Source organism: Meleagris gallopavo, chromosome 4 (assembly GCF_905368555.1).
Source record: "Meleagris gallopavo chromosome 4, MGAL_WU_HG_1.1, whole genome shotgun sequence".
Lineage (NCBI taxonomy): Eukaryota > Metazoa > Chordata > Aves > Galliformes > Phasianidae > Meleagris > Meleagris gallopavo.
The window spans coordinates 39,887,976-39,901,310 of NC_139407.1; the positions used below are offsets into that span (position 1 = coordinate 39,887,976).

The window sequence follows — 13,335 nt, forward strand, 5'->3', positions numbered from 1 at the left end:
TCTACTCTTTCAGAAGTGATAAACATCCTCGTGGCTACTCCTGGGTACGGCAGCAATACATTTGTGTCTGAAGTTATCTGACCCTAACAGCTGGACATAATGGGGATGCCAGAAGGGTCTTAGTCCAACAGCTGGGTAATGGAAGGCAATGGTTTACTTACGTGGGCTCCATAGCTACAGAAACAACAAAACTGATGGTCCTCTAAAATAAGGTGAAATTAATACATTGCTTAATCCTGCATTTGAAGAGAAAACACACTTAGGGATATAACCACAGCAAACGCTATGGATGCTTATCAAACCATGGAGGGTGAATGGCAAATATATTATATAACATACATTTTAACAACCTATTACATGTACTTTTAAATAATAGGTAATGGTAGCAACTGCAGATTATTTTATGCTGAAGTATACTGAAGAGCTAATGCTCAGTCCTTACCAATCAAAAGCCACTGACAGAACAAAACAATAATAATTCAGGAACTGGAATAATAATTCCAAAAATAACTCATTTGAAAAAAGAGACTGTGAAACTTTTCCCTGAGATTTTAAAAGACTAACAATTTTTAAAGATGTTTTTCACATACTCTTCAAACAGTACTTGAATTTCAGGATTCAGTTTCTTCCTCCACTCCTAAACGTCTTGTGCACAGAGCAACATTGGAAGATCATTGATTTGGATGGCAGACTTCCTCCAAGATGGAGGCTCCATTTCTTCCATTAAATAATAATAAAAGGGCTCTGAGACATGTTGGAACAAAAAATTCAGTAAGCAAAACAAAGAGAAGCCTGTTCTCCTGTGCCAGATGAAGAAATAAACAGAACATGAAATACAGTTCAGGTTTTTACTTAAATCCATGGGAATTATTATGAATTAACTCATCAATGCAGTTGGTTGTTCATTAAGACCAAACATCACGATTTTTGTAAATCATAAACAACTTGATCATAAGAAACTGCTAGTAAGATTTGTCCTTTCTTGACAACAGTGGACACTCCAATGTAAACAGGGATGAGCTCAAAATAGCAATCAGGCAAGCTGACAGCATCTTCCATTTGTTTTGTCAGTGAGAATGTGATCATCATATCAATTATTTTATTAAAATGAATCAATTATGACTGAATGACGCGAGCTGAACACACATTCAGCAGCTTGTACTTAGCCCTGATATCCAGGAAACATGCTACTAATGAAGTCAGCTCTAGTTTATGAAAGCATCTTGTGCAGTTTGTTTGGCTACAAAGAGATTACAGAACAGAAAGAAATGAAAACCCTCAGGTATGGATATTTTTAGGATTTAAGCACACATGTAATGCATGATCCGGTGTCCATGAACTTCAGAAGACAGAAGAATTTGTTAAAAATAGCAAAATATACAGAAGTTCTGATTAAGCAAGGTTGCATTTTCAACTTGAAATGTGTAGCTGGTCTGAGTGAGGTCATAGCAAAGCGGGGCAGTTGCAGTACTGGACTTTCCACTGTTAGGTTCTAATTTAGTAACTAGATGTAGGTACTTCAAAAACAAAACAGGTGGATACAGCTTGGGTTTGTCAAGCTAATTGCTTGTTTGCTATAGTGACAATGCAAAATGATAGCAATTATGAAATAGGCTTCTCCCTCCCCCCAAAACACACCACTTGTTTTATCCCGGATTGCTTGTTTATACTTAACATCAGGGAACCACTTTTCGTCCTGCATGATTCCCATTCCTTCTGACAAGAAATACTGCATTTCTACCTTCTGGTCTCATCACTCCTGCCAGTGATGTTTTGAAGACCATTTGGAAACTCAAAGATTTCTTCACCAACCCTTGTAAATACCAGAAATATTTCACCTGACTTGTGAGATTAATTTGAAGCATTTGGATTCTTGTACTATAAGAGGCATTGCTGGTTGATGAACACTAGCCACAAGACTGGGCCCCTTGAGGACAAGTGAGAGTTCATTTCCCTATACATACATATTTCTGACTGTTTATTAGAGGTTTCAGCTTAAAAGACTCACCTATTATCCAAAACTCTTCCCATCACTAACAGTGATGGGAAGAGCACCTCACTCACAAAACTGCACGGCTATCAGGCTCCAGTGACTCTTCTTAGAGAAAAGTAAACGAGCAGATCCCAGGTTTTCCTGTTGACAATCCCAGTCCCCCTTGCAGTTTCATTTGAAGGTGATTGACATCTCTTCTCTCTGTTCTGCTCCCACACTTCATTTGATTTTCTTCTGGTCACCCTTTGACAGCCTAAGGTCACCCAGACTGCTCCTGCTGAGACAGGCTGCAGGACTCCACATTCCCTAATCTGTTTCCCCCTTCTCTCAGTTCTTCCTGTCTACATCTTCACTTGGTTGATTTATATGTCCATATGTCCATATAAGAATCCTTAACTACATATTAGTAGTTACATCACTGATGGTATTTATATTAAACACAAGGCTCTGGTGCAAATTTCAAAGAACCCAGAGAGAAAGAGAGAACTATTAGAAACACCAAAATACACTTTTACCATCAAATCTGTGCTTTCAGATTTGGTATCTTGAAATGGTATGTCGGATTCATAACAGATACCTGACTGTATTACTTGTAAATGATGAGGTGACAATCTGCTTTCCCTTAACTATCTCAGGCACGTGATTAAAAAGATTATAAAGATATAAATACACAATAAAATGCATATATTGAAATATAGTATAAAGGATTATATAATTTGCCTCTTACCTACTGAAGACTTAAGATACTGTGACAGCTCAGGAACACTGAGCGTGGGGCTTTTAATTTGCTCTGCATTGAAAACTTCTTTACTGTTCACACATTCTGACAAACAGTGCCACTGTTAGTTGTTCTGCATGACAGCAAAGGGAACTCTGCAAAAATATGACATGTAGGCTCATTTGAAGTGTATCTTTTACTGAAAAATACATTTTATTTGTCATTACATTCAAACAAAACAAAACAAAAAACCCACCCATAATACAAATGCTTACTCATTCAACAACAACCTTCGGTATCTGGCAGTTCCAACCAGTCTGTTCTCAAGCGATACCGACGTCTCGAGGTGTCCTTGACGTGTAGTGCAATTCCCAGAGCCACTTGGCTTCCCTAACATCCCAGGCTCATGGCACTCAGCAGCAGGATTGCTCCAGGCTTCAGCTGCGTGCTCCCACACTGTGGCCTACATTGGAAGCAGCTCAGAGTCCATTTTTCTCTAGTTACAGCTTTATTTTTCCACGTTATCCACACAACGCTTTCACGGCATTTTCCTGTTTGCCTTATAACTCACTGCTCTTCCATCAGACATACCACCCACATTCTATTAGCAATCACTGCCCTTACTTCACACGTGCACTTTTAAATACCTTTACGCTGATAACCCACCCCTTAGAAAGAAGGGGAACAAGTAAGAAAAAAATGGAAAAAAAGAGGGATGGAGAAGAAAAAAAAAACACAGAGAGAGGTGGAAAAAACACAAGTATTTTTAAAGTACTGTATGTGTTCTTGGGTAGTGACAAGTCAATGATAATTTATGAGAATTAGGAATGACACTTTGGTCATCAGCACTAAATAGTAGAGGCACCTTTGAATGCAGACAGGAGAAAAAAAAAAACCCAAACCACACACAACCCATAAATACATTTTAAATCATTCACCAGGGATTTCACTTTACTCAAGCGAAACCGACCTCGCTGCGAAGGACCAGAGCCACATTCACGCATCACTCCAGTCCCATTGAACCTAAAACTCATGGCTGCAACAGGCCTTGAACCCCGCCACAGGGTTGAAAGGGAACCCAAGTGGTGGGCAGGCCTTTCCCTGTTGAATTTCAGCTGCAGTGTGCTGTAACTGCACTATGAAATATCTAATACAAGCAGCTTATAGACCCCAACACCAAGGGCTTGCCTCTCACCCAAGGCACAAAGTTATGCATCGCTCCATCAGAAGGAGAAACTCACCCCTGGCTATCCTGAGGGAGCACCACATCCCCAGATTTTTTTCCAACAGTCTTTTCTGGCAATATCTGCCAGGCTTAAGCCCAGGCTGGATGCACACTATGTGGAGAACCAGGGGCTTGGCCTTGCAAGTTACTGGTTGCTCCCAGCCCAGCTCAGCAAAACATCATGCTGTCAGGCCAAAAACCATCATGGCCCCAAGAAGACCTCAGGAATCTCCAGAGCCAGGGTGCGGGAGGGCTTGGCTGGGCTGGGCTGGGCAGGCATGGGCACCGTTTGGTAACAGACAATATCTAGCAAACATTGTATGACATTAGAAATTAAACATTCTACTGAAGAAATCTCCCCTGAGAAAATAAAGTAGCTGTTGGTATCAACTCATGTCATTGCTTTCATCTCTACAGGCAGTTAAAATAATAATAATTAAAAAAACAAAACAAACAAAAAAACCATACAAAATTTTCCTCCAACAACTACATTTTGAAATCCTGGGCACTTGTTTCCTAGGCATTTTTTCCCTTCAAGTACACTGGGTAAAACTGTAAACCCTGAGTTTGTGTGTGCAAACCTCTGTCTTGTAAACTGCAACATGAAACTTCACTCTGAGCACCGATATAAGAAAAGGTAGCACGCAAATATTTTTAAACATGAATGCTAATATTGTAATGTACGTACCATACACGTCTTTGTCCCAGTGGACAACTTACTCTGGTACCTGTGCCGTCCTGCAGTCCAAAGCACTGTTTTAATACTGATGGTCTACTGGTAACATGCACAAAATTACTGAGTAAAGGGAACGGGGACAAAGCATTCATTTTCCATAAGAGGCATTTAGCCAGAAGCCCAGCAAAAAGTTAAGGCTTGTAATCAGATCAAATGAGAGAAATGCAGAAACTTAAGATTACATGCTACAAGTTCTAATCGGGCACTTCAAGCTCTTAAAAAGGGTCAGAATATTATTTTTAATTAGATTTCCATAACAATGAGATAAATGAGAAGATCCATATTACATCAGTCACTATGTGTGTACATGCAGTGCATCTCATCCTGAGGGCAATGTCAAACAAAATCTCACACCCATAAGGACAGCTGTAGCTGATCTCTGTGTTTTGCAAATTACTTGCGGAAATGACAATTTGGGGAAAAAAAAATGAATGTAAAAAAATACTTTGCCAGGTAAAACAAATCAGCACAGCCAAAGACTTGGTTCTCATGTAGAAAGATCGTGAAAATAGCTAAATTCTGCATAAAAAAAAATAGTGATAGAATATGATGAATAGAAAGCCCAGTAAATGCTTAAAGTTAAAAACTACTCAGTTGAACATTCACTTTATGAGCTCTAAAGCTGACAGCATCTATCTCCTTCACAAGAGTGCAATAGCTACGTTATTCCATTTGCACCATGTTTCACACTGTGCTGCCTACCCACCAGATCTTTTCAGTTCTAACAGTGAATGGAAGAAATAAACTTTTCAGGATTTACTCAGTTTAAAAGAGCAAAAAATGCTAATGAATAATGCATATACAAATATATTTATATTCTAAATAAATAGAAAACTTTACAAATAGCTTGAATGCTTCTCCATCACCAGTTTGGAAACTAGTGGAATAATTCTCTTCTTCCCGTTAGCGTGACAATTATTTAGAAGTAGGCACAGGAAAACCCTGGACATGGCAAATCATTAAGTAGAGGCTTTGGGGGTTTGCATTTAGATCTAAAATTTTCAACATTTCACCTTGAGAAATTTTTACATTAAATAACTTAGGTTTGATCTTATGCTTACAGGCTTCTCAAAGGGCTTCACTGGACTGAAACTTTGGGCAAGGAACATGAGTAACTAAGTAGTAACTAAGGCAAGTAACTAAACTGTTACATCTGCATGTTCATAATTCTTTTTTACTGAGAAAAAGTAGTTGCTGTCAGCAAAATCATCAGTTGAGCAACATTGGACACACGTTCACAAGTCATTGCATTTTGAGTGACCATGGAGTTTCTTCTTTAAAAGAGAACTGTTTTCTTAGCAAATAAAGATAGCACGGATGTGGCCCTCAGGTGAACCTGTCAGACACTGTTAAATGATCGTGTGTGAACGGAACTGGAACAAAGAAGCTTCTCTCAGGAGAATCAATAGGGGTATCGGCAATGTGGCAGTTTGAAACAGAAAAGACTGCAGCCTTAAAAGCAAAATAAATGCTGTCTTCTCCTTTAGAATTGAGATCTACAAATATTACATCCATCTTCTTTCCAGTATTTCAACACTGCGATAATTAAGGCAACTTGTGATGTTCAATACAGTACAAAGAAGCAAACAAAAAATGAAAGCAATCAAACATATCTTCCGATATTTACACAATCTCTTTTGAACCATGCCAAAAAATAAACACTACAAAGGACTTGAACACTACAGTTCTCTCTGTTTGCAATTCAAAGTGCATGACTATAGAGTACAAAATAGAGATTTGACCTTAAATTGGCACCAAAACCTATGGGGATGATTGTGATGTGCAGCAGTGGCAGAGAGATGAGTGTCTTATTTCTTATTCAAGAGCCATGTAGTTACATTGGCTAATCCCAAGCCACTGCCAGCACCTGGAGAAAACTGTGCTTTGATCCAAATCCAAACACAGCTCCATTTGCACACTCCGTTTTACAAACAGCTGCAGCAGCAGCAGCGCCACTTTCAGCCACATACAAAGTCTGCAGAGCAGCTTCCATACAAAAACAATTGTGCAGAAAATAAAGCAGTGATTTACTGTCATTGAGGAAACCAGAAACTTACACACTTGTTTTGTATGAAGCAAAAAAATTAGAAAACTGTAGAAGCAGTTTTTAGGATGAATGTTTGGAGTTACCAGGCTTATTTCAATTAAAGGAGAGTGATCCTTCTTCCTTGGCCCTGTAAGGAAAAGAACAATCATTAATAAAAAGTAGATTCTTAGAGAACTGCCACAAACATTTAAGCAATCGTTTCTATTCCAGAAAAGCATGCAGCATGTCCTTCACTGCTACAGTATTTTTCCTATGAAGTCCCCCAAACTTCTGCCAAGGATGAAACAGCAGCATCCCAAGATTTTAAACAGTGTTCAAGGCCAGGTTGGGTGGGGCCCTGGGGCAGCCTGATCAGGTGGGTGGCTGCAGCAAGGGTTTGGAACAGGGTAGGCTTTAAGGTCCCTTCAAACCCAAACCATTCTGTGATTCTGTGAACCTACAGTCAAGCACCCTTGTATTTTCAGCAGAACCAATCCCAATGTGTGGGGTGTGAAGCACACATTGCTTTAATTTCCTTCTGGGGAGCCCTGTGTAGGTACATCAGAAGAGTACAAAACCATCTATCAGGGATTTTTTAAGCAAAGGCTTACGTTGGCCTGGAACATCTATGTGTTCAGTGCTCAGTCTGGGATAGCCAGACAAGTTTTCTGATTTTAGTAGCATCAGTAACTATACACATCTGGGAAGTGCAGGTGCCAGAGTTTACTTACAGGCCTTGAAAGTGAGGTACAGCACCCAGCACGATGCATGTAAGTGAAAGAGCCTGTAACCACATGTGCAAGCATTTGCAAAGTTAAAGCTTAAAAGCTGGCTCAGGAAAGAAAGCAGAAGCACTGCTGGTGGTGTGACGCTGAGGGCTACATAAAATCTCTGAGTCAACTCTGGATTGAAAGAAGAGTTTGGAAATAGGCTTTGCTTCAGCAGCCATATGAAAAAACAGCAGCAGGAAAATCAAGGTAAGAACTGAGCTGCCAAAAGGGGACAGAGGCCAAGCCAGGTGAGTCCCTTATGTGGTGATACAGTCTGTGAAAAAGAAAGAAAATATATCCTTTATGGGAAGATACTGAAGAATGGAGAATAAGTATGGCTCAAGCTTCAATTCAGATAGAAAAAATGGGACCCAGCCAGCTCAGTGTGTCATCCCTACCAGCCGAAGCCAGGTCTAAGCGATGGAATCTGACTGCTTCACAAAGCCACAACCTGACAAACGGCCCGACCTCATGAGAGAGCAATCTGTGCGAAAGATGACCAACAGGTCCTACCTGGACCTGTGTGAAACACAGAACTGCCACTTCTGCTTCTGCTCTCGCATCGCAGTTTCTTGTTAGGGGAAAACCTACCCCAAACAAAGCCACAGATGCGATCAGAAAGATGAAGACAAAAGGGTAAGAAAGGAAACCATGATAATCACAGAATCATAGAACATCTAGAGTTGGAAGGGACCCACAAGGTTCATCAAGTCCAACTCCTGCCTCCACACAAACCACCTAAAAGTCAGATGCTGCATCTGAGTATCGTCCAGGCGCTTTTTGAGCACCGGCAGATAATGAGAGAAAGAGCCGAGTGGGGACAGTGAAGTTATGAGGACAAATAGAACCACTGAGTTTATAGGAAGATCCAACACGACAACGGGGAGAAGTACTGCAGAACCCAACGGATGCCCGATCTTGGATTTGCCCTCCGACCCAAATGGAAGAGGTGAACCCTTTTCCCAGTCTGTCACCTGACGCGCTAACGGGTAGCGCACCCCCCAGCCGCTGCCCCTCGGCACTCACCGGCGCTCAGCGATGCTCCACCACCAGCCGCATGGTCGTGCCGTCGAAGGAGGGCGGTGCCACGAGCCGCGAGCCGCCGCTGGGCGCCGTGATGCTGACAAGCGGTTTGGCCTCGGCCGCCCCGCGGCGCGCCGCCGGCCCCTGCCCTCCGGGCACGTAGTAGGGGCCCTCGGGCTCCGCCGGGCTGCCCGGATCGGCCGCGCCGCTGCCTTCGCTGCCCGGGTGGGAGAGCGGGCGCGGCAGGGCGCCGGCGGGCAGCACGGCGGCGGCGGGCAGCAGCCCGGGGTACAGCATGTAGGCGGCCCCGAAGGCGCCGGCATTGAGGGCGAGGGGCGACAGGGGCAGCGACAGCGGAGCGACGGCGGGCGGCGGCACCGGCACCTCCACGTATTGCCCGCTCTCGGGGTCGAAGAGGCGGCGCTTGGCGGGCTGCTGCGGCGGCGCGTCCAGCAGGTAGTACTGCCCGCTGCTCACGTCCAACAGCACCCGCCGCTGCGGCAGCGGTTCGGCCGCGGCCACGGATGGCGAGAAGCAGAAGAACGGCGCCGGCGGCGCGGCGGCGAAGGGCGGCAGGGCCGGCGGGAAAAGAGCGGCCGCGGCGTCGGGGGACGGCGGGGCGGCGGAGGCGTCGGCGGCGGACGGCAGCCCGGGGCCGCCCGCGGGAGGGGCGGTGCCGAAGGGCACCGGGGCGGGGCGGCCGCCGCCCGCCGTCGCCGCCGCCGCCGGGGCGGGCCCGGGTCGCGCGGCGGCGAGCGGCAGGGCCAGGTAGCCGTCGCAGTCCGCGCCGCGCTGCGGCTCCGCCCGGCCCTCGCCGCCGCCCGCCGGGAGCCGCGGGGCTCGCGGAGCCAACGCCGCCGTCGCCGCCGCCGCGGGGCCACGCACGCCGCCGTCCACCGGGGGCTTGGCGGGCGGCGCGGCGGCGGCGGCGGGGCCGCGGAGCGTGAGGAGGGCGCGGGGCGGCGCGGGGCCGCGCTGGCGCTGCCGGGCCAAGCTCTCGAAGGCGGCCGCCTTGGCGGACACCTTGTCGGCCGCGGCGGCGGGGTTGGCGGCCCGGCGCGGCAGTCGCTCTCCTCCCGCCGGGCCTGGGCCCTTGTTCGCCGGTTCCTCCGCCTTGGGAGTTGGCTCGGCGGCGATGGGCGGGCGAGGCGCGGCGTCGCGCTCCTGGCTGGCGATGAGGGACAGGACGTGGCTGCCGGTGATGGGCAGCGGGTCGCTCTTGCGCTTCCACTCGCGCTTGCTGAAGCTGTACAGTTCCTCCATGCTGCGCACCGCCGCCGTCAGCTTCTCCAGCGCGTTCTGCACCGGCGCCGCTTTGCCCTCCTCCCTCGCGTCCTCCTCCGCGCCGCGACCCTTCTCGGCGGGCGCCGGGGCTGCCTGGTGCCGCCAGGGCGCGGCCGACTTGGCGACGATCTTAAGCACGGCGGGTTGTCGCGGGTCACTCTTGTTGGGCGCGATGGTGGCCACGGGCAGGCGGCCCGAGGTGCGGTGCACGAGCACGGTGCCCTCCGGCGGGCAGCCCAGCGCCCTGCCCGCCGCCGCCGCTTTGCTCCCTGCTTCGGCCGGGCCGGGCTGCCGGTGCTCGGCGCCGCCCTGCTCGGATCCCACGCTGCCTCTGTCGCTGCAGTTATCCGCCGAGTCGCCGCCGTGGGAGCCTTTGATGAGCTTACGCACGTCCCGCACCTGATGCAGGGGAGCCTGCGCCTTGCCCTTGCCCTCCCGCACGTCGCGCACCAGGAACTGTGGCACTCTGTCGGAGCCGTCGGACCGCGGAGCTCTGTGGCCGGTGTCGGGCGGCCGGGCTGCCAGCTGCGGCGTCAGCAGCTGCGCGATGCTGAACGGTGGCTCGGCGGGCGGCCCCAGGCTGATCTTGATCTCGGGGAGCCGTGGCCTTGCGGCGGGAGGCGAAGCGGCGACGGGGCGCTGCCCGGAGGGCTCCTTCTCCTTAGCAGCGTGCTGGATGCCGGGCACGAACAGGCGCGACAGCTTGGTGGCCTTGCCGGCGGCCGGCTCGCCCGGCTCGGGCCGCGGGAAGGGCTTCGCCTTGCAGCCTGGCGCCCGCTCCTCCTTGCTCTCCGTCTCCCGCTCCTTCCACGACCTGAAGGCGCTGTGCTGGCTGCGCAGGAAGGTGGCCCTGGCCGCCTCTGAGCCTCCCCGCCGGGCCTCGGCCGCCTCCTCCGCCGCAGCTCTCTCCTGGCTCCCTTCGCGCGGCGTCGACGCTTTGGAGGCCGGCGAACGCCCGCCGCCGCGCTCCCCCGGCTCCTCTGGCGGCGGCGCGCCGTGCTCCGAGCCTCCCTCCGAGAGCCGGGAGCTCTGCCGCTGCACGCCGCCCTCCCGCGGCCGCCCGCCGCCTCCGGTCCCAGCGCCGGGCTCCGGGTCGCGGCCGGCGGGAGGCGCGACGCCGGGCCCCGCCGAGGACGTGTCGGTGAGCTCGCCCCGCTCCATCTTGAACTCGTGCTCCAGCTGCATCTTCTTGGAGATGACGTTCTTCAGCAGGCTGGAGGCGAACCTGGACTTCTTGCTGGCCTCCTCCTCCCCGGGGCGGGCGGCCCGGCCGGGCTCCCGCATGCCGAATGTTCCCCTGGGCGGCGGCGGCGCTTCGACGTGCGCGATCTCGCCGTCCAGCTTGCTGACCACGAACTGCAGCGCTCTGCTGGGCGCCTTGCCGGAGCGCACGCACAGCTGCCCGCCGCCCGCCGCGCCCCGCGTCCCCAGCGCGCCGCACTTGAGGTCCAGGTAGGTGGACCAGCGGTTGACGCCCAGCGCATGGTCGGAGAGGGAGGCGGAGGAGGCGCGGGAGCCGAGGCTGAGAGTGTCGAAGTAGGGATACGCCAGGCTGCGGAAGGCGCGGGCCGTCAGGTTGCGCACCTCCTTGTCGGCGTCGTCCAGTTCGCTGACGGCGCTGGAGGCGCCGCTGGAGCAGCCGCCCGCCTCCCTGGCCCCGCAGCGCGTCTGCAGGCGCGCGGGGACGGCGATGAACTTTTTGGCGTGCTGGCGGCCGGCGTCCTGCCCGAAGCCCGCCGCGCGCTCCGGGGCCGCGGCGACGCGGAGGCTCATGTCGCCTTCATGCTCGGCGGCGTAGATTGCGTCGCGCTCTTCCCGCGCGGCGCTACACTCATTTATAGCCCGCGAGGCCGCTTTGATTGATAGGAGGATGTGTCCCGCGGGGCTCGCTCCCGCGCCGCCGGGCCGCCGAGGCGCGTCGCTGCCCGAGCTGCCGCCCGCCGCCTCGCTGCCGCTGCCCGCGCTGTCCGCCCGCGCCGTGCGCTCGCTGGGCGTCGTGCTGAGGTAGCAGCTGTTGTCCTCCGTCGGCGTGTCGCCGGGGGTCTCGTCGCTGCCGAAAGAGGCGTAGTCCACGAAGGAGTAGATCACGTTGTCGTCCTCGAAGTCCCAGCGGGCGGCCAGCCCCGCGTCGAAGTCCATATCGTGGTCCACTTCGCTCAGCTGGATCTCCTGCGTGCTGATGTAGTGCGGCCCCGCCGAGCCGGGCGCGCCCCCGGGGGCTCTCCGGGGGGGGCCGCCGGCCCCGCGCCCCGCTCCGGCCTCCTCGTCGCTCTCGCAGCCCAAAGAAGAGGAGGAGGTTTGGCCCCCGGCCGCCGCCGGTTCCTCCGCCCCCCCGCCGCCCGCCGCGCTGCCCGCCGAGGGGCAGGAGGAGGAGGACGGCGACCCCGTCTCCGCGCCGCATCGCGGGGCGGCGGCTTCGGGGCGATTCCCTGCCGGGGCCGGGCCCTCCGCTGCCGCCGCCGCCCCGCCGCCCGCCGCCGCGCTCGCCCGGGCCTCGCTCTCTGTTCCGGCCGAGCCGCACACCTCCGCGTACGCCGCCTCCTCTTTCTTCCCGGGGCCCCGTCCCCCGGGACCGGCGGCCGGCGGGCCGGCAGCGTCCATGCTGGGGCCGGCGGGCGCGGCAGTGGCCCGAGGGAGCGGGCGGGCCGCCCACCCGGCCCCCTCCCCTCTGCGGGTGTGGCCCGAGGGGCCGGACCCGGCTGCCCCCGGGCGGCAGCGGGGGCTTCGGGGGACTCAGGAGCGGGCGCGGGGCGCGGCTGGCAGAGCCTCCGCCTATAGATAGAGCCGGCGTCACGCGTGCCGCGGGGCAGATGGCTGTTTGAAACACCCGGTACCGGCACCGGCACCGGCGGTGCTGTCCAGTGCCGGAGAGCCCCGCGAGTCCCGGCCGGCACAGAAGGGCGTTTCGTGGGCTTTTCTGAGCCGAACCCGAGCGATTCGCCGAGCGGTCGCAGCAGTGGCACGGCTCCCCTCCCCCAAATCGCCGTGGATGGGAATAGCGAGCTGTCAGACCGCTAGGAGACTAAGGAGAGCGGGCGAGCAACGCCTAGGAGCGGTCCTGGGGTACAGGATGCAGCTAGCAGCCGAAATTCATACATTCGGAGCCATACAAGCCCCTGCACACTCGGCGAATTAGCTGGCGTTGGGCTGACGTTGCGTATCATCTGGGGGAGGGCGTCAGAATCCCCCACACAACACCACTGGTCGAGCTCTCGCAGTTGTGCCCGGGTGCACCAGGGGGAATGCGGTGGAGAGGCAAGGCCCAGCCCTCTCCCCCAGCATTTCCACACCAAAGAACGGGTTTCCTGGTGCTCCTGGCCCTGCACTGGGGCTGCTCCACTGGCACTCACATCCCGATGCTTGCAGCATTCCCATAAATCACTTCTTTGTTTTTGAAACCTGCACAATTCCATTTTTAAGTGGTAACCGTTGTTCACAGACCCAGGCTGAGATCCCCAGCCAGCATCCCCACCAAAATGAGCATTTCTACGGTCTGGTTTCCAGCTGTGGCAAGACATGGTTTTTCTGTTTTCCTGTGGCAGTATTTTGAACTGGATTCA

The 13,335-nt window shown here is 52.7% G+C and overlaps 1 protein-coding gene across 1 annotated transcript; it reads right to left on the minus strand.

The window, feature by feature from the left end:
- Positions 1–6,707: 6,707 nt before the first annotated feature.
- C4H4orf54 (chromosome 4 C4orf54 homolog) lies at positions 6,708–12,521 on the minus strand. The gene is made up of 2 exons (XM_085222949.1): positions 8,495–12,521; positions 6,708–6,846 (listed from the first exon to the last, which is right to left on the minus strand). Exon 1 carries the CDS (start codon positions 12,374–12,376, stop codon positions 8,501–8,503), a length of 3,876 nt encoding a protein of 1,291 aa, XP_085079075.1. The 5' UTR covers positions 12,377–12,521; the 3' UTR covers positions 6,708–6,846; positions 8,495–8,500.
- Between the last annotated feature and the right edge of the window lie 814 nt (positions 12,522–13,335).